The 27,273-nt window shown below is 39.0% G+C and overlaps 1 protein-coding gene across 3 annotated transcripts in view; it reads left to right on the top strand.

Moving 5' to 3' along the window:
* DLC1 (DLC1 Rho GTPase activating protein) overlaps positions 1-27,273 on the top strand; it is a 412,196-nt gene that overhangs the window by 185,164 nt on the left and 199,759 nt on the right. For all 3 annotated transcript variants that reach the window (XM_082608637.1, XM_082608638.1, XM_082608636.1), the window contains one exon: positions 11,014-11,047. In XM_082608637.1, the coding sequence (XP_082464763.1) occupies positions 11,014-11,047 (34 nt within the window). The remainder of the gene's footprint in view (positions 1-11,013; positions 11,048-27,273) is intronic.

Here is a 27,273-nt window from a genome sequence, read left to right as displayed (position 1 = left end):
TTTGACCTTGATGAAAGGTATACCTTTTCTAAGTATAAATCAACCCTTGGGCATCCCTGCTGATTGATGAAAAATTCCAGATCTGCAAAAACTAGCTCTATTTGAAGTGCTCCTTTGTCAGCACCGGCTTTGGATAGAGCTTCACTTAGTTGTGATTCTTTGGAAGAGAGACATTACATGAGGCTCAACTACAGAGCATTCAGCTGTCTCGTGAAAGTGTATAAACATTTTCTAGTGTGGTCATAAAAGTTAAGTGATTTCTCCTTTTATTCCAGGACACGAACTCTTAGCCAGCAATGTCTGATTGCAAAGGAAGAGGGGGAAGGGGCAGCCTGCCCAGTACTGACATGTAGAAAAGGGAAATGTGCCAGGGCTCACTTAGTGTTAAAGTTCCCTGCTTCTTTCAGATCCACAGCACCCACCTGTTTAGGCATCTTGAGGACGATGAATGGTCAATTACTCCTTTAAGCCCACAGTCCAGTTAGGTTTTTTTCTTCCACAATAATTAAAAACAATACCAATATCTTTGGTTTCTAACTTCCTTTTTTTTTTTTCCTGTTGCTACCTATGGTGGAAGGTATTTACAGAAAAGTCCAAAAGAAGCTGTGTAGTATAGAGGTTAAGAACATAGACAATCTGGGCTAAAGTACTGCATTCAGTTCTTGGCTTGACCATTTACAAATGGTGAGACCTTGGGCAAGTAAGTTGCCTTGTCCCTATATGACTTGGTTTCCTCATATATAAAGTGGAATAGTGGCAGTTCTCCCTTTGTAGGGTTAGTTATTAATATTATATGAGTTAAAATGTGCCAAGTGCTTAGAAAAGTGCCTGGCACAGAGGATGTGCTGGATAAGGGTCACCTCTTACTATGTGTTGCCTACTTCCTGTGGCATTGAGGCATTTTACTATCATTTTGTCTAGCTATTCATGAAATGCTGACCCCTCTGTTGCCTACTTTCATGTGCCTCTTCTTGACCAGCTTCTCTCTCTGCCTTTCTTTTCTCAACCTCTTTCCCTTCTCTTCGGCTTCTGCCTGCCCTTGTAAATGCAGGTCTCTTAATAGTCCAGACTCAAACATCTCCCCTTCTATACTCTCCCTTCCTATTTGGCCTTGCCTAGTGCCTTTAATCCAGGCCCTCCCCACCTTGCCTTTTTTTTCCCCGCCTCTATACACAACCCCCAAAAGATGTGAGCACTCATTCCTTAGTGATATTGGTTAAAAAAGTGCTGCGTGTGGTCATTTCATCCCTGTCTTTTCCCTAGAACTCTAAATCATTGCCTTCTCCCACCATCTCCTATCTCCTACTCAGCCTTTGATAAATATTTGTTGGAAACATATTTAGTAAAACATTTAGTTAATGATGATGTCAAATTTTTATCTAACTTCTAAAGTTATGTGTAAATTTCAGTTAGCCGTGCTGTCTACAGAGTCTTCACTTTTATGGCTAATGTGCAAAATACACTTAACAAGTTTTCTATAGGAAATTAGTATTGAAGCAATTCAACCAGGACACTAATGATTTCATTCTTGCTATGAATAATTATTCTTCCATCTAAGTTTATAAACAAAAATGTGGCTAATTGTTAATATTATTACTTAATCTTATATCTTATAAGCTTTCATGGCCTCTCTGAGTGCATTACTCTCCCCAAATATTATACTCAATGATTCTAACCTTGTCAACATTAGCATAAGTGGAAAATGTGTCAGTGTCACAAATTTCATCTCACAGAAGGCTCAGAATTCACTGACCATTTTGAAATGCAATTTTCTGGGACTAAGTTAGACATTAAAGACACATCAGTGGTTCTTAAGCCTTTTTCATTTATTACAATCTGTGCCCTACATAATGCCCCACACAGAGAGAGGGGGACAGGAAGAGAAATGGAATTTTCATGCACATTCATAGAAGAAAGAAAGGAATAGAAGTGTACCAATCAGGGCTCCAATAAGAAATAGAAGGAACACTTGAAATAGGATTATATGGGGGAGGATTAGTTACAAAGGAACTATTTACAAAGGTGTGCAGAAGGAGAAACACAAGGGTTAGTGCTGTAACCTGTGGGGCTTAGTCCTAGCTGAGCCATCACCACCTCAAGGCCCCAAAGAGAAGTAAACAGTTAACAGAACCCAGAGGGAAAACGTCTGCAAAGTCAGCCGCTTGAGAAGAGCAATGACCTTGGGTAAAAGGACACAACCAGTTCAAGGCAACTATGCCATGTAGGATCCAGGGGAATAAATATTCCTTCCCGCTTTGAAGAGGTTCTGGAACCAATTCCCAATGTGGGAGAGGGTTTCCTCCGCACCACCAAGCAGTTCTCCAGACACCTCCTGGGTGTCCTACCATTCAACTCAATCCTGACACTATCCACCTGGAGATCGCATCAGATCCCTCATGTTAAGGGCTCAGTCACACAGACTACACCCCCCTCCCCACTTCAGTTGCCAGTTGCAAGCCCAGGTTATCACCTGTGCTTCAGACCAACAGGCTATAGATCGGAGGCTCCTATGACCCCCTCCTTGGGTTGAATTAAGCTGATAGAGTGGCTTACAGAACTCAGAGAAACATTTTACCTACTAGACTACTGGTTTGTTGTAAAAGGTTGCAACTCAGGGACAGCCAGATGGAAGAGTTGCAAGGGGCTGGGTACGGGGAAAGGACGAGGAGCTTCTGTGCCCTCTCCAAGTGCACCAGTCTCCCCACATCTCCAAGTGTCCATCAACCCAGAATCTCTCCAAGCACTGTCCATTTGGGTTTTCATGGAGGTTCCTTACATAGCCATGATTGATTAAATCATTGACCAATGGCGATTGAACTCAATCCCCAGCCCCCTCCCCTCCCAGGAGGCTGGCTGGCTTCGCTGGCAGCCAGCCCCCATCCTGGGTGGGGTCAAAGAACCACCTCATTAACGTAACAAAAGACACTTTTATCACTCTCCTAACTGAGGGAATTCCAAGGGTTTTAAGAGCTCTGTGCTAGGAATGAGATGGAAGATCAAAAAGATGTATTTCTGGGCTTCCCTGGTGGCGCAGTGGTTGAGAGTCCGCCTGCCGATGCAGGGGACACGGGTGCGTGCCCCGGTCCGGGAAGATCCCACACGCTGCGGAGCGGCTGGGCCCGTGAGCCATGGCCGCTGAGCCTGCACGTCCGGAGCCTGTGCTCCGCAACGGGAGAGGCCACAACAGTGAGAGGCCCGCGTACCGCAAAAAAAAAAAAAAAAAAAAGATGTATTTCTTATTATAAATGACAATATCACAGCCTTATATCCCCAACTGGGGCTCCCCATAGGCCAACCTACCCTGAAGCCAGAGACATGGGATGCTGTTGATGGAATCCATGCAAAGTGTTCCCATATAATTTATCATCCAAACTGGGACACTTTTGAGAGTTAAAGGAGTTGTTAAAATTGTAACTACTGCAAAAAAAAAGAAAGTTGCTACCCAACAATTACATAACTGTTGTAGATTTTTATACCATTCAATAAATGACGAATACAGCTGTAGCAGGAAAGCCTCTACTACTCTATACATTCTGTGATGAAACTGCTCCACCTCTGCTTCCCTGCACATTTCATATATGCATATGTCACATACACCTAACCCACAATTCCCTTCTACCCCATCAGACTCTGTGTATCCTGCAGGCTGCAGATGGCACCAGAGCACAGCTAGCTGGTACACCAAGGATGGGTAGGGCATCTGAAATCAGGAGTCAGCTGTCGCAAGCCACTTGGGTCTGAGTGCATTTTGTTAAACTAGTGAGCAACCTATGTGCTATTCTTGAAAGGGAGGTGTTTGTTAGATTATATCTGGGAAGGGTCAGGGAAAGAGTCAGTTTATCACTAGTTGTCTTTAGAATATAACCATATATTAAAGTAAGAACTTTGTTCTCTGAACATGAATCTCACACACTGTCACGGATGAGACCGTAGAAGTCATAAAGGCAAACCCACTCTGACGTATATTAAAACAATTATTCATAATTTTATGTCATCAAAAAATGAACATTCCAAAACTAAACATACTCTTACAGCAATTGTACTCTTTGGTGTTTATACAATGAAGTTGAAAACTTATGTTCATACAAAACTTGCACATAGTTATTTATAGGAGCTTTATTCATAATTAAGTGCCAGAACCTAGAAGCAACCAAGATGTCCTTCAGCACACAATGGAATATCATCCAGTGCTAAGAAGAAATGAGCTCTCAAGCCATGAAAAGACATAGAGGAACCTTTAAATGCATATTACTAAGTGAAAAAAGCCAATCTGAAACGGCTACATTGCATGTGATTCCAAATATATGACATTCTGGAAAAGGCAAAACTATGGGGACAGTAAAAACACCGCGGTCACCAAGAGTTAGGGAGGAGAGAGGGATGAATGGAGCACAGAGGATTTTTAGAGCGATGAAGCTTTTCTGTATGATACTATAATGGTAGATACGCGTCCTTATACGTTTGTCCAAACCTGTAGAGTAGACCACACCGAAAGTGAACCCGAATATAAACTATGGACTTGGAGGGCTAATACTGGGATGGTCTAGATTCATCAGTTGTCCCAGATGTACCGCTCTGCTGGGGGCTGTTGCTAACAGCGAGGCTCTGCACGTGTGGGGCCGAGGAGTTAAGTGGAAACTCTGTGCCTTCCTCTCAGTGTTGTTGTAAACCTAAAACTGCTCTAAAAATAAAGTCTATGTTTTCCGTGAAGGAACGATGACTGTCAAAGCTGGAGAAAGACTTCGTAAACCAAAACAGATGATATCAGAGTGCCAATCAGACACAGCTTCTCAATGAACTTCTTTGTTCAGATGAAAGCAAACAGAAATCATTGACTGGTTAACAATATCACAGACTGGAGTGATTTCAAAAGAGTCTTTAAATAGACATGGAAACAAACCCATTTTCCAGTGTACCTTCTTTCCTTTAATGTTGTCTTTCATGTGTTCCCAAAAAATGTGACTCCACAACGTCTTCCTGTTGTCCATAGTGCCCACAATGGGCTCTTGTGCTCTCATCGGAGACCGAGGCCATTCCATCACTGAGGGACATTTGCCTGCAATTTCTAAGGATGTAATTAACCATTTTGAAATTTACTGTAAAATATTTTTGTGGGAATAAAAGTGAATGTTTTCAAGGGAAAGGAATAATTTACTGTCACTGATTCTTCCCATTTTTAAAAAGGCAAATAGAGGAAATTCCTATAGAACAAAACAGAATATTCCAGACACTTCTGCATGAGCATCTCTAATATTTGAAAACATGCAAAACAAGCGCTGCCTATAAAGAGAGAAAGCACAAAATAAGTGGTAGCATTTTTTCCCTACATGGAACCTACAAGTAGAATCTTTCAGCCTGTCCATTATTCAAAGGGGTTGACTTTCAAAGGGCCTTTTTTTTTGGCCGCGCTGCGTGGTTTGTGGGACCAGCCAGATAGAATCCCGTGCCCCCTGCAGTGGAAGCACAGAGTCCTAACCACTGGACCACTGGGGAATTCCCTCAAAGGGCCTTCTTAATGGTAGTAGTCTATCATCCCAATTATAAGACACTAAAAAGAAAATAATTTATATAGCTGATATATAAATACATTTATATAATATATATTATATATATTAATTTATATTAAATAATTTATATGACATGACATATTAATAAAAATAACATGTTAAAGAGGAAAAATCCTACTCTCTTTTCACCTGAAATCATCAAGATGAAATTGAATCAATTAGAATGTTTCAATTGTCATTATACGAAAATGGATGCAGATACAACACCCATTACTTATGTTACCATTTATGTTAGCAGCTTCTGTGTAGTTGGTGTAGATTCCTAAAAGGTATCCAGCTGGGGTCCTTCTGTAAGTGCAGAAAGCCATTCTAGCAACAGACCAAATGAATCAACATATGTCTACAACATTTCCGCAGGGCATGTCAAAATGAGCATTTCCCCAGCCACATTTCATGTCTAAAAACATAAACAGACACACACACAGTCCAAGCTCCCACACACAGCTTTAAAAGACCTCATTTAGAGAAAGCAAATTGTTTCCTCCCCTTTTACTAAAAAGTTTCTCTTTAATGGCTTTTAAAAAATTCAATTGTAAAATACCTTAACAAATCAACATAAATGAAAATCTTTGCATGTGGAGAACTACAGGAGGGTCAGTACAGCCATAGGAAAAGTTGCTATCCTATCATTTGAATATCACAGAGAAAAATAACAAAAGACCATGAATAATTTTCTTCTCTCATTTGGAAGTTATTAGTAGACTTCCCTTTGTACCATTGAGAAATGAGAGAAGAAAATATGAAGTTACAGCGAACCCATATGGCCAGCAGGAAAATCCTCTTTAATTGCTTTATTGCCAGAAATGTTAAATCACTTCCTGAGGATACAGTTCAAATGAAACATATGGCATCTATTAACAAAAACCCCTAATGAATTCAAAAATATGCTTTTTATGGGAGCTTTCTCATAAGCAAGTCATACATGTTATTTAAACTATATATACAAATACACACTTGGCATTTTAATCTCATAAAGGTTTGATGAACACCTACTCTGTACCAGATGATACAGGCAGCTTGCATGAAATGCTTTTTCCCCAAACCCAGGAACAGATATTAGACTATGAAACCTCAGGACACAATCCCAGATCTAGCCATGCCACTCCTCAGAAGTCAAAGACAAAAAGAAATCTCCTCACCAGCACTTCCTCCCCATGGGTTCAATGTCCAGGAAAACCATTCCATTTCCACCCAGGTAGTCCTAATTACCTACTATCTTCCTATACCTATTAATGTCACACCAATGAGGGTGCTAATCACTGTCATTCAGCAACCTCTGCATGGAACTATTCTCATGTATCTTCTTCATTGGATTGTGAATTCCACAAAGAAGAAAACTTTGCTTACGGCTTTTGTACATAGAATAATGTGAGGCATCTAATTAAGAATCAACCAATAGCTTTAATTAATTGAAAACCAAGTGTCAGCATTTTTTTAAGTTAATGCCTTTCAACACTGGGAAATTTCACAAATCTAATCAATGTATTCATAAACCATTTTCTAAAGAGACAATTCTCCCTCAAATTCAAAGATAAATCAGGTGAGGGATATCCAGCTGTTATTACTATGTGGTTTTACTTTAAAAGAGAAGTTATTAAATCTTGGGTACATTAAAATTTGACTTTTCTTTCTCCACATAATAATATGGCCATTGAAGTTATTTAATAGAAGTGTGCTTTGGTAGCTTAAAGATTCATGCAGAACATGGGGTAAGATTCTAAAGTAACTGGCATTGTCTACATGACGTATTGGCTTTGGCTATATGGAGGCTAAGATATTTTTGTTTGTAGGGTAACTCATTGATTAACATCTTTGTTAAATATTTACTTATCCATGCTTGGTTACACATTTTGTAATCAAATAGAATAAAATATGGAAAAGGCCTGTCACTGGTCAACTTGTGATTTGGTGTAAGACATTCAATTTGCCTAAAATGCCTTAGCTATAAGAAGAGAGAGCTTACTTAGAGAATTTCTAAATGTCTCATACAGATACTCCTGCACAAATATTTTGTAATCTAAGTCAATGTCTGCTCATAGGACCTCTCCAAACCTTTCTCCTCCTTCATTTCAAAATATTCTGATTAGTATTTTGAAATTAGTGTTAGTGATCTCAGAGGTCAGCATGCCAGTTGTGTCCTGGCTTCCATTCCATTACTGTGACCTTGCAAAAGTTACTCTATTTTTTAAGACTTCACAGAGTTGGTCTAAGGATTGAGTGAGTTTATGCAGGTAAGAGCTTAAAACTGTACCTTGTACATTCTGAGAACCTAGGAAGTGTTAGCTGTTCATACACTGAGGGACTTTCTCCATGAACGGCCTTTAATTACCTATCACCAACCTTTACAATCTTATCAATGAAAGGGTTTCTGTTTTGTTTTGTTGTTTATTTGCTTAAACCAAAAGGGAAAATTTAATTTAAAAGCCCTGATCTCCAGTCAGGGGGCAAATCTAGGGGCTAGGCTTAAAATATAATATATAGTATGGATTTAATTCCATTTTTAGACCTTTCCCAAAATATAGACATAAAAAGTAATCAAACATCACTAAAACTGTAGGAGGACTTTCTTGTCAAGGGAGTATAGAATCAGAGACGTTCTTGAAACAAAGGAAAAATCAGATGATCCTGATATAAATGAAAGGATGCTGAGGAAGATGCTTACAGCCTATGCAGTCCCTCTGATGCCCTGGTCTCTGGACATGGTTCTCCACTCTGCCATTTAATAACCTAATATTCTCTTCATGGCTGCATCTTTGCCAGGACACAGAGTCAGTGTTCACACCCAGAGAACAAAAAGTGAACAACTAAATGTAGATCAAGATTAAGTCAAAATATGCTTTCACTATAGATCAATCTTGCCAAAACAAAACCCCCTCTATTTTTTTATCTGTAGAAAGATTTTTTCCCTTATTTGAAAAATTACTTCAATCTCCAAATCCTGTAAATTCCAAAGGTGAGGATCTCAAAAATAATCAATATCTCACAAAGATATAGGTGTCTTGATCTTTGATATTTCCAGAAATGAAGATTGATATTATCATTTCCTTAGGCTGATCTACAACAGCCTTCAGAGATGAGCAACAGCAACAGCAACAACCAACAGCAACAGAGATGAGCCTTCCTCTCTCTCTCTCTCTCTCTCACACACACACACACACACACACACGCATATGTGTGCACACACACACATTTGCAACAAAATTAATTACCCATTTGAGCCTAGTTTTCTTACTTCAACTCTGAGGACTTTGTCCCCTAAAGAAGGGGAGAGAGACATGCCTGTAGACATCTTGTGCGGTCAGTGGCCGTGGAGTAGAAGGCGTCAAATCCCAGTGGGCCGAATAGATTTATAAAAGGCTTCCAATAACAGTTAATACACTCATGCTAACTGTATTTTATACATGAGTAACTGAGGTGAATGGCAACCAAAAGCTCACTTCCTTAGTTTGTTTTAGGGTATTGACAAGGAGTAGAACTATACTGTTCTACTTTAAAGTCTGTTAAAGACATCTCATTCTGAACTCTGTTTTCTAAATAATAGGGATACATAATAGTTACTGGGAATTGAACTTCTAAACCTCTCATATCAGTAATTTGGCCCATTGGCCCAGTGCCCATAGTAACAAATAGTAAGAGCAGCTCCCTTTTCCCAGGGACCTCATGTGCTTTACAGAAGCTACTATGTTTAGTCCTTTCAGCAGCCCTGTGAAGTAGAGGTGTTTATCCCCCTTTTATAAGGGAGGAATCTGAACCTTGAGGGGACAGAGCAGAGACGTGAAAGCCCAGACACTAACCAAACAATTTACTTTTTCTGCCTCCCAAAATAGGGCAAAGAAATCGAACTACAAAAATTCAACCCCAGTTCAAACGTGTTTTTAGTCTCATTTATTGCCAGTATCTTTTAAGGGTAAGACAGGTCTGTCTTCAGAGAGGAAAACAATTACATGACTGATTTAGCATTAGCATAACTGGCTCTAGTGACTTTACCAATAGTTCCACAACTCTTTTTTTTTTCTTTTCAGCTTTATTGAGGTGTAGTTGTCAAATAAAATTGTAAGATATTTAAAGTGTGCATTGTAGTGATTTGATATATGTATACATTGTGAAAGGATTCCCCCTTTAGTTAATTAACACATCCATGACCTCATATACTTTTTTGGGGGGGTGGGAATATTTAAGTTCTTCTCTCTTAACAAATATCAATTATATAGTACAATGTTATCACCTATAATCACCATGCTTTCATTAGTTCATCAGATCTTATTTATCATACAGCTGAAAGTTTATACCCTTTTACTAATCCTTCCCTATTTCCCCCACTCCACCAGGTCCTGGCAACCACTTTTCTACTCTCATACTATCAGTTGCACACTTTTTTTTTTTTAAAGAATCCACATATTAAAAATACCATGTTGTATTTGTCTTTCTCTGTCAGGCTCATTTCACTTAGCATAATGCCTTCAAGGTACATGTTATTGCAAATGGTACGATTTCCTTCTTATTCATTTTTGAATAATATACCATTATACACACACACACACACACACACACACACCACATCTTCTTTACCCATTTATCCATTGATGGACACTGAGGCTGTTACCATATCTTGGCCATTGTGAAAAATGTTGCAATGAATATGGGAGTGCAGATACCTCTTTGATATCCTCTTTTCATTTTCTAATTAATTAATTCATTTATTTGTTTTTGGCTGCCTTGGGTCTTCGTTGCTGCACGTAGGCTTTCTCTAGTTGCGGCGAGTGGGAGCTACTCTTCGTTGTGCGTGGCCTTCTCATTGCAGTGGCTTCTCTTGTGGTGGAGCATGGGCTCTAGGCACAAGGGCTTCAGTAGTTATGGCGCACAGGCTCAGTAGTTGTGGCTTGCGGGCTCTAGAGCGCGGGCTCTAGAGCGCAGGCTCAGTAGTTGTGGCACACAGATGTGGGATCTTCCCAGACCAGGGCTCGAACCCGTGTCCCCTGCATTGGCAGGTGGATTCTTGAAAGAAAGAATCTTGAAAGAAAGAAAGTCCCAACTAGTTCTATTTTTAACTTTTTGAGAAACCTCCATACTGTTTTCCATACTGGCTGCACCAAATTACATCCCCACCAACAGTGCACAAGGGTTCCCTTTTCTCCACATTCTTGCCTATACTAGTCATCTCTTGTCTTTTTGATGATAGCCACTCTACAGATATGAGGTGACGTCTCATCGTGGCTCTGATTTGCATTTTCCTGATGATTAGTGATGTTGAGCACCTTTTCATGTGCCATTTGTATGCCTTCTTTGGAAAAAAAAATGTTTATTCAGTTCCTCTTCTCTCATATTTCTAGTGTCAGGTTCTATTTAATTTTTGCTTCATTTATGGGACATCATTTTGTTCCTAATAAAGTTATTTGCTGTTTCCTTCTAATAATACCACAATTTTGTGGCTTTTTTTCTCTTTCAGGCTATTCCAGGTACTTCAGAGAAGGAAAAGGCTGGTAAGTTGACATTGGTTGTGTTTTCACTTCTACCTATTTTAGAATAAAATTCCATCTTCATATAGATATTTTATTAAATATCTAAAATGTATACATCTTGTCAGTCTCTGGGCAAAAGTTATGGTTGAATTCCTGAAAAATAAGTTTTGCTCAAAATGTAGGAAAAAGTATGGTTTTCTAGCATAGCATTACATTTTGTTAGAATAAGGTGTGTACTTCTTGTAGCATTAACTGTAACTGCAACCACAACTTTTTTCTTGAGGAAAATAATTAGATGTCATTCAGTGTACTGAGGAATGGTCTTTGGACATCTGTTGTTAATACAGTTGGCCTTTCGTATCCATGGGTTCTGCATCCACAGACTCAACAAACCTGGGTTGAAAATATTTGAAAAAACAAAAAATTCCAGAAAGTTCCAAAAAGCAAAACTGGAATTTGCCACAAAGGCAACTATTTACATAGCATTTACTTTGTATTAGGTATTACAGGTAATGTACAGATGAATTTAAAGTATACAGGAGGATGTGTGTAGGTTGTATGCAAGCACTGGGCCATTTTAAGGGACTTGAGCATCTGTGGATCTTGGTATCCATCAGGGAGTCCAGGAACCCCCCTGCGGATACTGAAGGAAGACTACAATTATCAAAATTTTAAAAAATCTTAGTAGCTTATTTAGATGTCCTAGAAAAAGATGTACTTGTTTAAAGCTGATGTCATGCCATCAAAAATATAATTGTGAAGCAATATGAATAGTTGTACTAGAGAAAAATTATAATATTTTCTATGCTTTGTGCTATGATTATAACTACTTAACAGTATTATGGGAAATGGATAAGGACTAATGGGACATATGAAAAATTAGACTTGAATTGATGGAATTATGTGCTTTTTAAAAATCTTTTGATCCTCCTCAATATTGTCTTATGTTTTCTGTGTAATAATAATCATCTTTTTAAAAAACTGATTAAAGGTGTTTTACCACACTTGAAGCATATCACTTAGCTCTTAGACGTGTGTAATTTTTGAGCCAATTTAAAAGTTTAGAGTATCATCTAAAAGGTGTCACGACTTCAAGTGACTTTACACTAACGCATTAGAGTTGGTCTGATAGGATTGTTATATGGAGAATGTTCTCTGTCAAGTTCAGTGATTTGATTTTTGCTGCCAGATAGTTTTCACACACAAGTTTTTATAGTTTGTGTTCTTCCATGAGCTAAAGTGTTCTCCTCTGTTTAGGCTGTGTCTGGCCTCTTTTCTCTAATATGTTGAAAGGTAAGCCTTCAGAATAGAAGGAAAATATTGAACTGGCATCATGTGTCAGTTCAAGAGAAAAACTGCTCAGTTTATCCATGCATTGGTATTACTTGGATTAATAATATATACCAAATGAATTCAAATTACCATTCCAGAGCTCGAATACCTTCAATAATAGATGTATCAGCTATCTCATTAGGACAAGACATAAATGGTTAAGAGAGCATTTGCATCACAAAGAAAAAGAAACTTAGCCAAAGTTGTGCTTTATCTTGAGTTGTGACATTCTCTGTAATTTGCAAGATTGGCTGCAATTTAAACAAAGTGTGTAACAGAGCAAAGTTGTCATCTTATTCCAGAAAATCAGCAAATTCTTTCATACCCCAAGGAGAAAATTAGGATAGGAATTCTTGGCTGGAGGGAAAGAGTGAGGAGGGATGGAAATGCCATTGCTTGAGGGACTGGAGAAGCAAAGACTTCTCCCTCTGCCACTAAAATGATGTCAATGTGATAGGGAGAAGCATTTCAGTTATTAAGCTTCTCTTAAAGATATTTTTATTAAAACAAAGAGCTAATTAAACAGAGAGCATAAATATAATGCAACCACCACTTTTTGTCATAATCCTGGATATTTTCCTCCCCAACAAAAACAAAAACAAAAACATGAAATTGTCACTATTTAATGATCTCTTTTGGTCATTTCTATATTGCTGGGGCACAAATTTTAAAAGTTGATAACTTCCTTTCACAGAGGTTCTGCAAGATGATCTATGAAAGGTAGGATCCACCAATGGATATATATGACCTAACCAGGCCCCTGGATATCCCATCTCTGATGTTTAACCCAGGATGGGCTGATTTCTGCAGAACCTGGCTTCTGTGTATTAAAATATTAGAATGATGGAAATTTACTCCAGAATGGATTTTAATTTAGATTTCTTGAGAATGTACTGATTATTTTAAGAGGAAATACAATTTTGTTTGACAATATAAATATAAGAAAGAAATGATTTTTTAATCAGTGAATTTATATGTCAAGATAAAGGGTTATGTTTGAATATTTTATTCAGTTGGTAACAGATTTGCCAATTCAAAAGGGAGTATGATTTATTTCAAAAAGTTTTAAAGGACCATGAAAGTCCAGTCAATTTCTTCTATTTCTAAAATTTATTATGCCATATTTAAAATATTTTGAGTGTTTTATATACAAATGTGAATCTCTTTATTCCTCTTTATGAATCTCTATTTTTAAGCTCTGCTAGACAGAGGAATGGCAAGGAAGGCAGAGGACCCACTCAATCTTCTGGGGGTTAATTGAGCCTCTAAATAGGGTTAAGCTTCATTCCCACCCATAAGGCCTGTCCTTTTTTTTCCTCTGTTTTGCTAGATGAATGTAGCCTATTGTTTCTTATTAAGAAAATCTATTTTAATCTGTGTGACCTCTCATCCAAGCCAACTGGAACCAACTCCACCAGGCTTTGTGAAGCTCTAAACAAAATCATTTTGGGAACATTCCATTAATAATTCTTGAGTTGCAGTTGTGTGGTTGCCCCAGTGTGTGCTTTATTTATTTTTTTTTCATAAATTTATTTATTATTTATTTTTTGGCTGCATTTGGTCTTTGTTGCTGCGCAGGGCCCTCTCTAGTTGTTGTGAGCGGGGGCTACTCTTCATTGCAGTGCGTGGGCTTCTCATTGTGGTGGCTTCTCGTTGCAGAGCACAGGCTCTAGGCGCACGGGCTTCAGTAGTTGTGGCACATGGGCTCAGTAATTGTGGCTCGCAGGCTCTAGAGCACAGGCTCAGTAGTTGTGGCACACAGGCTTAGTTGCTCCGCGGTATGTGGGATCTTCCTGGACCAGGGCTCAAACCCATGTCCCCTGCATTGGCAGGCGGATTCTTAACCACTGTGCCACCAGGGAAGCCCCAGTGTGTGCTTTAAGTAACCATCTTCTCTTCTGATCCGTGCTGCTGTGTAAATTCAGCCTAGTGGAATCATTCTGCTGCTTGTGTGCCATCTTGGGATGACAAAACCCTCCAAGGGGAGACTATTTTGAAACAGCATCCCATTGGTTCATTTATTCCACACATACTTACTGAACAGCAACATATAGTAGGCATCATATTAGGTTTTATCAAGGAAGCAGTTATGAACAAGGCATGGTCCTTGCCTGGAAGGAACTCAAACTCTAGCTGAGCGTATTTCATTGGGCCAGCGTCCCCCTTTTCCTCTTCTCGATTGAAAAATTCTTAACCCAGGTTATTAAGAAAGCTCCCCAGGAAAAGAATCAAATAAAAATATTGTTCTCAAGAAATTCTATATCAGAATGTGTATTCTCCAGATCGGAAATAGAGTCCAATAAATTTGTTTTAAAAAATCAGAATTAATCACACAAGTATCAATATGTGTAATTGTATCCAACACAGAATAATTTCATTTAAGTTCCCTTATGCCACCAAAATCTGTAAAGCGTGGGCCTAATGCCATTGGTATATTTTCCAGCACATCTGCTTCCTATCCATGTGGCCTTGAGCAAGTTACTTAACCTCTTCATTTTCCCATTTCTAAAGTATAAATAAAGAAGTTGCCATGTTGTTATTGTAAGGCAACAATGCTTGGCACAAAGTAGGCTCTAAACCATGGTAGCTGTTTCTTATGGTAATGAGTTGTGCTTATAACCAGTATGTGTACAAGCCAAATAGAAGCTAGCTGTGTTACTGCTGCTCTGATCTGCTCCACGGGTTCTTAAATGCTTCCTCGGGACACCAATTAACAACTGAGCAGCTGTCCATGTGGAAGAAAGAGATCACTTTCTCCAAAAGCCTCTGAGTAAGTTAATTCAGACAGAGGTCATCATAGCGTAGGCAGACTTGGCCATATTGTAACATCTCTTTAGAAATTCCTAGCTCTGTTAAGGTGAAATTCTCTCTAGTGAACAGATAATCTTTGATTTTCACAAAAGGTTAGTCCCTAAGAAAAGTATACCCTGAGTCCCATTTTCCTAGGACTCCACAGCATCCCTAGACCCTGGGGTAATTGGATCCTGTCTACCCAGCTCCCATCCTCCCTCCCTGACCTCCTGCGCACAGTCCTGTCAACACTGCCACCTAATCATCCCGTGTCCATTCTTCCTGCCATTGTTTTAAAGCAGCCTTCACTTTGCACTGGACTTTGAAACAGCATCCAGAGCTGTTTCCCTGCCTTAACTGATCATTACACCTGTTCACTCTCTACACTGTCACCAAAGTTATCTTTGAAAAGCATCACCTGATCATATCGATTTCTATTTCAACTTTTTTTGGGCCTCCTTACTAATTACAGGATAAGATCAAACTTTCCTGCTTAACGTAGCTGGCCATTTGTAATCTGGATACGGTATATGGTATTGGATATGCCCAGTTCACCCCTCAGATCCACCCTCCATCCTACTTCTCCCCAGCTCTGTGACCTGCAGGCAGACCAGTGTGGGCAAAATCAATGGGCTGCCCTCCTTTCAGTTTTCCTGTCGCACCAGTGAGGAGGTCCCGCAAGAGACTAACGGTTGGGAGGACAGTACGGCTGTGAGGTTGGGTAGTTTATTCTCCCCTCGGCTTCCCGAGGAGTCACTGCTGGCCTTTTCCACCCAGGTTTCCAGGTTCTGACAACCATTCTCTCCTCTTGCCTTGTGGTTCCCCTACACCTTTATCAATAGTTCTGTTACTAAACTCCCCTCAGTTTACCCAGGGTGCCATCTGTTTCCTGCTAGGAGTCTCACTGATAAACCTACCAATGTTTTCTCTTCTTTCTATTCCTTTGTGTTCATTGGTTGGTTGGTTTGTCCAACTTCAGCCACAACATACAGCCACAGAACCCCTTCTAACTTTGGATCTTTCTACTTCTATGTAGATCGTGCACTGCCTTTTTAAAAATACGGATGATAGGTAAAGTAGAGGGAGAAAGAGAGAAATGACTTATCCAAAAAAAAGAGAAGATATGGACCATGTTTTTCTTCATCCTGAATGAATATAGTTTCATTCAATCACATGGAGGAGAAAAATATCTACCCTTATGATTTAGAATGTGTTCCCTATTGCCTAGAAGCATGTAAATTAGAAAGTTAGCATTGCATTTTAGTCACCAAAATGTGACTCTCTGAGCGTATTTGAGAAGTAGTATTAAGGAGTAATACGAAATCTCTCATTCTAAAATTAAATCATAGAACACAAATTTTGTCAGACTACATGGCAGCCCATAGAAAATAGACCACAATCATGAGCCAAAAATGGCAAATTTCTTTTTGCCTTTTCTGTCTTGAAAATTCTACTTGTCCAACAATAACACCTCCTTAATGAATTATTTCCCAGGCAGGGTTAGTCCTTGATTTTTTGGTGTTCCTAGAACACTCTGTGTTTTCAATTACAGTCTTATCATCTTGCTTTGCTGTATGTTCTCTTCTCTAGGCTGTGAGCTTTTCTAGATCAGGAATGTGGTCTTTGCATGCTCCATAATTAAAACAGCTATTAGCACGTAGTGGGTGTTCTGTAAATACACATTAACCAATTAATTATAATTATCACAAAGATGCTTTGGCTCCCGTCTTAATCATTTAGAATTAACATGGTTCTAAAACTGCCCCCCCTTTATGCCTATTGCCCCCACAACTGCCAAGTATCTCAGCTGGGCAACTAACTACTTAATAATGTTATGTGGGGATCTATCCCGTACAAGTGTGTGAAGGGCACCATTGAGAAAGGTGACTCAGAATCCAACTTTGGTCACGTTCCTTGGTCATTTTTCTTAGAGTGTTTGTTCTCCTGCCTCTGGGTTATTTTTTTGGCCAGAAAATGTTAAAAATCAAGATAATGAATAATTATAGCCTGAAACGCTTGTGAAAGATAGCTTTCAGAAGCATATGACAGGTTCATAGTCTCTCCAGACTTTGTGGTGTGGCTAGTAAGGCAGAACGTAGACATCAAGCACTTCTTTGTGACTCGTGTGAGGGGGGAAAATAGGATTTTCATAATTTCATTCCAAGCTCCTTGTAAACATACTAAATAACAAAGCCCAGACTTGACGCCTTTTGGTATTAATTTCCTTGGCTGCTTTTGACCACGGAGAAGGGAAATGCAGAGGACCAAAAACAACCAACCAGAAACACCCACAAAACACTGAACTGCAAAGACATTCCTCGCTGTCTAGTCTGGTCGTCATTTCTTTGGTTCAGAGGGTTACCAGTGGGGTCTGTTCCACGCTGTCATGTTCCCGTAGCAATAGATCCACAGGGTTTGGTGAAGAGACAGCACTAGCGCTGCCAGATGTCAGCGTTGCTCCTTGAACGACGGCCCCGGCCTGTGTCCCTCTTCTCGTACAGAGGAGGTCGTGTGTACTGCTGTCTCACCACCAGCCTGTAAGCACCTTGAAAGATGGAAGTTTGTTTCATTCAATTCGGTTTCCAGTGCCTGGCATTCTTGTAGCTGCTTGATGTTTGGGAAATGGAAGAACAAATGGCATAAGAGAAATCGGCAAAGGGGACTTCCCTGGTGGCGCAGTGGTTAAGAACCCGCCTGCCAATGCAGGGGACACGGGTTCGAGCCCTGGTCCGGGAAGATCCCACATGCCGCGGAGCAACTAAGCCCGTGCGCCACAACTGCCGAACCCACAAGCCACAACTGCTGCAGCCTGAGCGCCTAGAGCCCGTGCTCCACAACAAGAGAAGCCACTGCCATGAGAAGCCCATGCACCGCAACAAAGAGTAACCCCGATCACCGCAACTAGAGAAAGCCCGCGCACAGCAACAAAGACCCAGCGCAGCTAAAATTAAATAAATAAATAATTTTTAAAAATTAAATAAGTCAATAATAAGAATTTTAAAAGTAAATAAATAAATAAATCGGCAAATACTTTCTACGCACAATACTCCCAAAGCTAAACGTAGAATCCTATCATTCTATTGTAGGTGAAGCACTTTCTATAACTGCAAAAACCCCCAACTGTTTTACAGGGTTGGACAGGATCTGAAAATTGTCTTTATCAGGCCAGGCTGGACTTCGGCCAGCATTCCAAATTCTTTATTCCCTTTCACTCTCAGAAAATGAAATTGATTATTTCTTTACTAATGGCTTATGAATACTCACTTATTTCATTTTTCTTAGTATTATGGTCTCTGCTTGCCTGCTTTTTTATGAGAAAGGAATTTAGGGTATGCCCACACATAACCTCTCAGTTTTTCTGAAACTTAATGTAAACTAATCCATGAAAACTTGGCTGTGCTGAGCGGGCCATTGAGAGGAAACACATTAGCTTTTAGGTATCAAGGAATTCATGAAAAATACAAGTAAGCTATTCTTAAATGCCAAAGATCTCGAATTCATAGGATATTTTTCAATACAGATAATTTTTTAAATCTATTTCTTAACATTCTATTGATATTTCTTTTATTACCAAGTAGGTAAAACAAAGCTACTGTATCACCAGAACCAATCAAACATACTTCCTTTTCTTCTCAATTACATTGCAAGCAACGCGAGTACACAATAATTTTTCTTTTAACAAGTTGCAATTCAGATATTACCGGGCTTCCCTGGTGGTGCAAGGGTTAAGAATCCACCTGCCAATGCAGGGGACACGGGTTCGAGCCCTGGTCCAGGAAGATCCCACATGCCACGGAGAATCTAAGCCCGTGCACCACAACTACTGAGCCTGCACTCTAGAGCCCACGAGCCACAACTACTAAGCCCACGCACATAGAGCCCATGCTCCACAACAAGACAAGCCACTGCAATAAGAAGCCCGTGCACCACAACAAAGAGTGGCCCCACTCGCCAAAACTAGAGAAAGCCTGCGCACAGCAATGAAGACCCAACACAGCCAAAAATAAATAAATAAATAATTTAATTAATTAAATTTTTTAAAAAGAAAAAAGTTGCTTTAAAAAGAAATGTTTAAAATTTAAAAAATATATATGTATATATATGTGTGTATATGTGTGTGTGTGTGTGTGTGTGTGTATGTGTATATATATATATATATATATATATATATATATAAAACCTCCTGCACTTAGAGTGGTTATCCAAAGGTGGCTGTATCTTTCTACAGCATTTAGTGATTCCTAAATCTGATTCATGTATTCTCTTCCCTATCAGTCTATGACTTCCTTAAAGGCATAAACCCCACATTTCATCTTTGTCAGCCCCTCACCCAGTGTATAATCTTGCACAGAGCAGATGCTCAAGAAATAGTTCTAAATTAATCCATTTCTGTGACATACCAAACAACTATGCAGGCACTTAGTTAATCTCTGGTCTGTCAATGACCATAACTTTTCACAATATTTGACAAGCTTGAAATTTCTTCCTCGAAAAAGTCTTGTGCACTTTTTGCTCCCCCATAGATCCCTTGAAAGAATGGCTTGTCAGCTTTGAAGAGGTGGCTGTGAACTACCAGAACAGGCTAACAGGCTAACAGGCTAATAATTCAGTTCTGAGTTTCCATACTTTAACTGACATTGACCCTTTTTTTTTTAATATCTTTATTGGAGTATAGTTGCTTTACAATGGTGTGTTAGTTTCTGCTTTATAACAAAGTGAATCAACTATACATATACATATATCCCCGTATCTCCTCCCTCTTGCACCCCCCTCCCATCCTCCCTATCCCACCCCTCTAGGTGGTCACAAAGCACCGAGCTGATCTCCCTGTGCTATGTGGCTGCTTCCCACTAGCTATCTGTTTCACATTTGGTACTGTATATTTGTACATGCCACTCTCCCACTTCGTCCCAGCTTACCCTTCCCCCTCCCCCTGTCCTCAAGTCCATTCTCTATGTCTGCATCTTTATTCCTGTCCTGCCACTAGGTTCTTCAGAACTATTTTTTTTTTTAGATTCCATACATATGTATAGCATACGGTATTTGTTTTTCTCTTTCTGACTTACTTCACTCTGTATGACAGACTCTAGGTCCATCCACCTCCCTACAAATAACTCTGTTTCGTTTCTTTTTATGGCTGAGTAATATTCCATTGTGTATATGTGCCACATCTTCTTTATCCATTCATCTGTCGATGGACACTTAGGTTGCTTCCATGTCCTGGCTATTGTAAATAGAGCTGCAGTGAACATTGTGGTACATGACTCTTTTTGAATTATGGTTTTCTCAGGGTATATGCCCAGTAGTGGGAATGCTGGGTCATATGGTAGTTCAATTTTTAGTTTTTTAAGGAACCTCCATACTGTTCTTCATAGTGGCTGTATACATCAATTCACATTCCCACCAACAGTGCAAGAGGGTTCCCTTTTCTCCACACCCTCTCCACTATTTATTGTTTGTAGATTTTTTGATGATGGCCATTCTGACCAGTGTGAGGTGATACCTCATTGTAGTTTTGATTTGCATTTCTCTAATGATTAGTGATGTTGAGCATCCTTTCTTGTGTTCGTTGGCAATCTGTATATCTTCTTTGGAGAAATGTCTATTTAGGTCTTCTGCCCATTTTTGGATTGGGTTGTTTGTTTTTTTGATATTGAGCTGCATGAGCTGCTTGTAAATTTTGGAGATTAATACTTTGTCAGTTGCTTCATTTACAAATATTTTCTCCCATTCTGAGGGTTGTGTTTTTGTCTTGTTTATGGTTTCCTTTGCTGTGCAAAAGCTTTGAAGTTTCATTAGGTCCCATGTGTTTATATTTGTTTTTATTTCCATTTCTCTAGGAGGTGGGTCAAAAAGGATCTTGCTGTGATTGATGTCATAGAGTGTTCTCCCTATGTTTTCCTCTAAGAGTTTTATAGTGTCTGGTCTTACATTTAGGCCTTTAATCCATTTTGAGTTTATTTTTGTGTATGGTGTTAGGGAGTGTTCTTATTTCATTCTTTTACATGTAGCTGTCGAGTTTTCCCAGCACCACTTATTGAAGAGGCTGTCTTTTCTCCATTGTATATTCTTGCCTCCTTTATCAAAAATAAGGTGACCATATGTGTGTGGGTTTAACTCTGGGCTTTCTATCCTGTTCCATTGATCTATATTTCTGTTTTTGTGCCAGTACCATACTGTCTTGATTACTGTAGCTTTGCAGTATAGTCTGAGGTCCAGGAGCCTGATTCCTACAGCTCCGTTTTACTTTCTCAAGATTGCTTTGGCTGTTTGGGGTCTTTTGTGTTTCCATACAAATTGTGAAATGTTTTGTTCTGGTTCTGTGAAATATACCATTGGTAGTTTGATAGGGATTGCATTGAATCTGTAGATTGCTTTAGGTAGTATAGTCATTTTCACAATGTTGATTCTTCTGAACCAAGAACATGGTATACCTCTCCATCTGTTTGTATCATCTTTAATTTCTTTCATCAGTGTCTCATAATTTTCTGCATACAGGTTGTTTGTCTTCTTAGGTAGGTTTATTCCTAGGTATTTTATTCTTTTTGTTGCAATGGTAAATGGGACTGTTTCCTTAATTTCTCTTTCAGGTTTTTCATCATTATTGTATAGGAATGCAAGAGATTTCTGTGCATTAATTTTGTATACTGCTACTTTACCAAATTCATTGATTCATTCATCCCTCTATGCCTAGTTTCTGGAGGGTTTTTATCATAAATGTGTGTTGAATTTTGTCAAAAGCTTTTTCTGCATCTATTGAGATGATCATATGGTTTTTCTCCTTCAATCTGTTAATATGTTTTATCACATTGATTGATTTGCGTATATTGAAGAATCCTTTCATTCCTGGGATAAACCCCACTTGATCATGGTGTATGATCCTTTTAATGTGCTGTTGGATTCTGTTTGCTAGTATTTTGTTGAGGATTTTTGCGATATGTTCATCAGTGATATTGACCTGTGGTTTTCTTTCTTTGTGACATCTTTGTCTGGTTTTGGTATCAGGGTGATGGTGGCCTTGTAGAATGAGTTAGGGAGTGTTCCTCCTTCTGCTATATTTTAGAAGAGTTTGAGAAGGATGGGTGTTAGCTCTTCTCTAAATGTTTGATAGAGTTTGTCTGTGAAGCCATCTGGTCCTGGGCTTTTGTTTGTTGCAAGATTTTTAATCAGTTTCAATTTCAGTGCTTGTGATTGGTCTGTTCATATTTTCTATTTCTTCCTGGTTCAGCCTCGGAAGGTTGTGCTTTTCTACAAATTTGTGTGTTTCTTCCAGGTTATCCATTTTATTGGCCTGTAGTTGCTTGTAGTAATCTCTCATGATCCGTGTGTTTCTTCAGTGTCAGTTGTTACTTCTCCTTTTTCATTTCTAATTCTATTGATTTGAGTCTTCTCACCTTTTTTCTTGATGAGTCTGGCTAGTGGTTTATCAATTTTGTTGATCTTCTCAAAGAACCAGCTTTTAGTTTCATTTATCTTTGGTACTGTTTCCTTCATTTCTTTTTCATTTATTTCTGATCTGATCTTTATGATTTCTTTCCTTCTGCTAACTTTGGGACTTTTTTGTTCTTCTTTCTCTAATTGCTTTAGATGTCAGGCTAGTTTGTTTATTTGAGATGTTTCTTGTTTCTTGAGGTAGGATTGTATTGCCTTAAACTTCTCTCTTAGAACTGCAACACTGACCTTTTATTAGTAGAAAAATTTATTTGTCATTTTCAATCTCCCCTGATGAAAGACAATTTATGAAAAGGCCTCTTTCTATCAGTTTTATTTACAAAGCAATGCAACTTTCATTTAGTTTGAAAATCCTATCTCATCATATCAGATCATCTGATGCCTTCAAATATTTAGCTTTATAGACTGCCCAGTTTGCAGTTCAGTTATTTTTATTATAGTTTGAATATATACACAAATATGTACCCACAGGATAATTGTACATTAATTCTAATTTCTTCAGAGAGGTACACTTACTTTGTAAGAGTACCTATAACTAGGTATTACTTTGACCTGTCTGAGTATGAAATGACCTAAAATTCTGCTGATGTGACTGTACTTTTCTTCTCTTATTGACCTTCCATTGGTTTGAAGGGCTTTGATTTGTGTTTCTGTAGGCAAAAGTTTGAGCTCAATATCTCTTCCAGACTGATCCATAAACATTTGTGTTTTAGAATTAATATATGATTTTGAGATATGATTTATCTAAGTGAGAAATCTAAGACAGTAATTAACAACCATAACAAATTAACCAATGCCCAAGAAAAGGCTGGTGCCCATATTGTTGTATGCAGGCTGTCCAGAGCACCAATCTGGCCATTTCAGGAGAATGGATTCTGAATACAAGAAACTGTTTTGTCCTGACTACTGTAATCAGGTAGGAATGATCTTATAGCGTTCTACAAGTGATGTTTAAACACAATGGTCACCAAAAGCCCACACTCGCCCACCAAACTGGGGTTTTGCTTTTTGTTTTGTAATTTTTCTAACCATTGGGCTTCCCCGGAAAACACATTCCAGTGACTCCCAAGTGCTAATTTTGTAAACTGTTTCTCTTTTTCTTCCAGTTTTGCGATATAATTGGCATACAGCACTGTGTAAGTTTAAGGTGTACAGCATAATGACTTGACAGAGATACATCATGAAATGATCACCACAATAAGTTCAGTGGATATCCATTATCTCATAAAGATACAAAATAAATAGGAAAAAAAGTTTTCTTGTGATGAGAACTCTTAGGATTTACTTTCTTAAAAACTTTCATATATAACGTACAGCAGTGTTAATTATATTAATCATGTCATACATTACATCCCTAGTATTTATTTATTTTACACCTGGGAGTTTGCACCTTTTGACCACCTTCATCTGATTCCCCCTCCCTGCCCTTGGTAACACAAACCTGATCTCTTTTTCTATGAGTTCGTTTGTTTTCTTACTTGTTTGTTTTTGAAGTATATTGACCTACAACACTTTGTTAATCCTGGTGATAAACTTCTTCTCAAAATAAATGTTAAATCAGTTCTTTCCTATGGATTTAAGGAAATAGATAAACGGAGGACAACACGGTACACTTCATCATTTCTTGATCTACCTTTTTAAGTCTATGGTCTTCTATATATTTATCCAAACGTTTTCCCTGTTGTGCTGTGATTTCCTGAAAGGCAGACATTTTCCCTGCACCTATGTAGTGCCAGCCTCTTAGGAGGTTTTTGATTTAATGTTTGTCAAATGAATGGTTGAATGAATAATAATATCAAACATTTACTCTGTGCCTGCACTTTTCTGAGCACTTTATAGATATGACCTCATATAATCCTCTAGCAACCATATAAGGGAGACGTAATGTTTTCCACGTTATAGAGATGAGGAAGCTGAGACTCAGAGAGGCTTCCTAAAATAACCAAAGTCACACTATGGCCAAGGCAAGATTCAAAGCAAGCAACACAGGCTAGAGTGCATGCTCTTAACCACTATGCCGTACATAGTGGTTTAAGTGCCAAGACTCCTCAGGCTGATGAACAAATTTTTTCTTAATCAGACCTTTCCCTTCCTTTCCAACCTTATCTCCCGTCCTCCCCTAACTTGCACCTTCTGCTGTAACCATGGTAGCAACCTCGCTTTTCTCCTGAATTTGCTTCTGCATAACTTGACCTTTGTTCCAACTGTTTCCCTTCCAGAAATTAACTCCCCCATCCACCAAGGTCTCATTTGGGTCCCACCTTCACCCTGAAGTCTCCTATGACAACTCCTGCTCATGATAATTTCATATTTTTTGAAACGATACATCTATAGCTGTACCGGTTGTTTTCATTCTTTATCACATGTGGATTGTCATTGTCCATTGAGTGTGTTATTTGTCTCAGCCTTGCCTCCCAACAGTCTTGTCAGCATCCTTTTAAAAAGCACTGGGACTTCCCTGGTGATGCAGTGGTTAAGAATCCACCTGCCAATGCAGGGGACACAGATTCGAGCCCTGGTCCGGGAAGATCCCACATGCCACGGAGCAACTAAGCCCGTGTGCCACAGCTACTGAGCCTGCGCTCTAGAGCTGGCAAGCCACAACTACTGAGCCCACGTGCCACAACTACTGAGGCCCACAAGCCTAGAGCCCATGCTGTGCAACAAGAGAAGCCACCGCCATGAGAAGCCCATGCACCACAACAAAGAGTAGCCCCTGCTCAACGCAACTAGAGAAAGCCCGCATGCAGCAACAAAGACCCAACACAGCTAAAAATAAATAAATAAAAGCAATCATTAAAAAAAAAAATCTAAAAACACTTAGCATGCACCAAAGAGGAGATTATTGAATTAATAAACTTTATTTTTTAGAGCAGTTTTCGATTCACAGAAAAACTGAATGGGAAGTACAGTTCAAATTATATGACCTTCTTTTAAAGCAAACTATGGACACAGTAAAAAGATCAGGAGTTGCCAGGGGTTAGGGAAAGTGAGGCATGAATCGACGGAACACAGAGGATTTTTAGGGCAGGGAATCTACTCTGTGATGCTTTAATGGTACAGCATGTAGGCTTTTCATACTGGCTTCTTTCACTTACACGTATGCATTTAAGGTTCCTCCATGTCTTTTCATGATGTAATAGCTTGTTTCTTTTAAGTACTGAATTAACATTGCTTTGTCTGGGTATACCACAGTTAAAGATGCTTATTTAACACATTTTTAGTGTAAAAACTTTTTAAACTCATTGATCATAAAATATATTACAGAGTCCACTTTTGTTAACTTTTATCCTTTCTTCTTTAGGCAAAAGTAACTCTCTTCTCTTAACCATTGATCACGATTTCTTCATTTCTCTCCTTCGGAATTCTCCAAGTATTCAAAAGAAAAATACTACTACTAAATATGTTATCAACAGCTGTCATTTGCTGTGTACCTACCTTGCCATCTCTAAGATGCTTCCTCTGCATTATCTTTAGTAAACACTAAGCTCCACAGTACATGACTCTCTCTTGCTCTAAAGCTGATGCTTTTTCTACCTCTTCCTACCTAACAGCACCATTTATTCTAATAAAAGTATGACCAAAATTAATAAAACTGTAATAATTCATATAGTTTACATGATCTACATATTTCTGCCCTTATGCCTTTGCTCCTGAAGTTTAATGTCCCCCAAATACTCTTCTATTATTTTTTTCTCCAAATCACACGCTTCCTTCAAGGATTCGCTTGAGGGCCTCCTTTTGCCCAAGGCCTCCTCAATTGCTCTTCTCTTGGATGAACTCTTCTTTTGAATCAGACAGATTTCACTGCTCATTTTATCTTCCACCCTGGAAAGGGGCAGCCTATGTGCACTGTGACCCCCCTATCCTAACCCATGACCAGAGTCCATTGGACTGGGGGCAGGCGGGTGGGGTGAGGGGCACATGTGACTCAAGGTCAGAGAAAAACTGAGTGACCTGACAGGTGGACAGTCTCCTTCTCTCTCTCCTTCCCTCCTCCTCCTCCTCTTCCTCCTTCTCTCTCCCTCTCCCTCTCCTGCATATTATGATCCAGACAGACTCAGTCAACCTGCAACAGGTGCTTTGGCTGAAAGTTCACATATAGTGTTAGGTGGTCACAGAGAAAACCATTCTGCAAAGAGGAGCAGGATAATGGGGCAACTGAGCCAATAAAGTAAAGTTAGAGACAATGCAAACTAGAGGAAGAGATGGAAAATTTAGCTGCATCTGTCCCAGGTGACTCCCTAGGTGTCAGATGCAACTCTCAGGAGGTCCCTACCCCACACCTGCAGGGTATCTCTGTATCCTCACGCCTCAGGCTTTTAGTTAGACCTAACATGAAAGAGTTCTTTGCAGTCAGATGATTAGACATCCTTCTCCAAATTCCTGTTGAATATAATTAGTTTAAAAAATAGTCTATCATTTAATTTTACCTGTCTTACGTTATTTTCTGCTTCATATATATATGAAGCCTTCAAACTATGTTATAAGCAGCCACAGTGAAGAACCATGGCATATTTTGGTCTCCTGTTTATAGTTTACTCTAAAAGATCTAACAAGAACTCCATAATAGTGAATGTTCAATAAAATTATAATTTTTCACAGTTATACTGCCTTTTTAGGCCACAGAACTATGTCACTACTTTGTAATTACCTTTCAGCCCATAGAACAT

This window comes from Mesoplodon mirus (assembly GCF_964341445.2).
Source record: "Mesoplodon mirus genome assembly, chromosome: 20".
Taxonomy (NCBI): Eukaryota; Metazoa; Chordata; class Mammalia; order Artiodactyla; family Ziphiidae; genus Mesoplodon; species Mesoplodon mirus.
The sequence above is the reverse complement of the archived record's forward strand: the minus strand, read 5'-3'. Positions and strand labels throughout refer to the sequence as shown.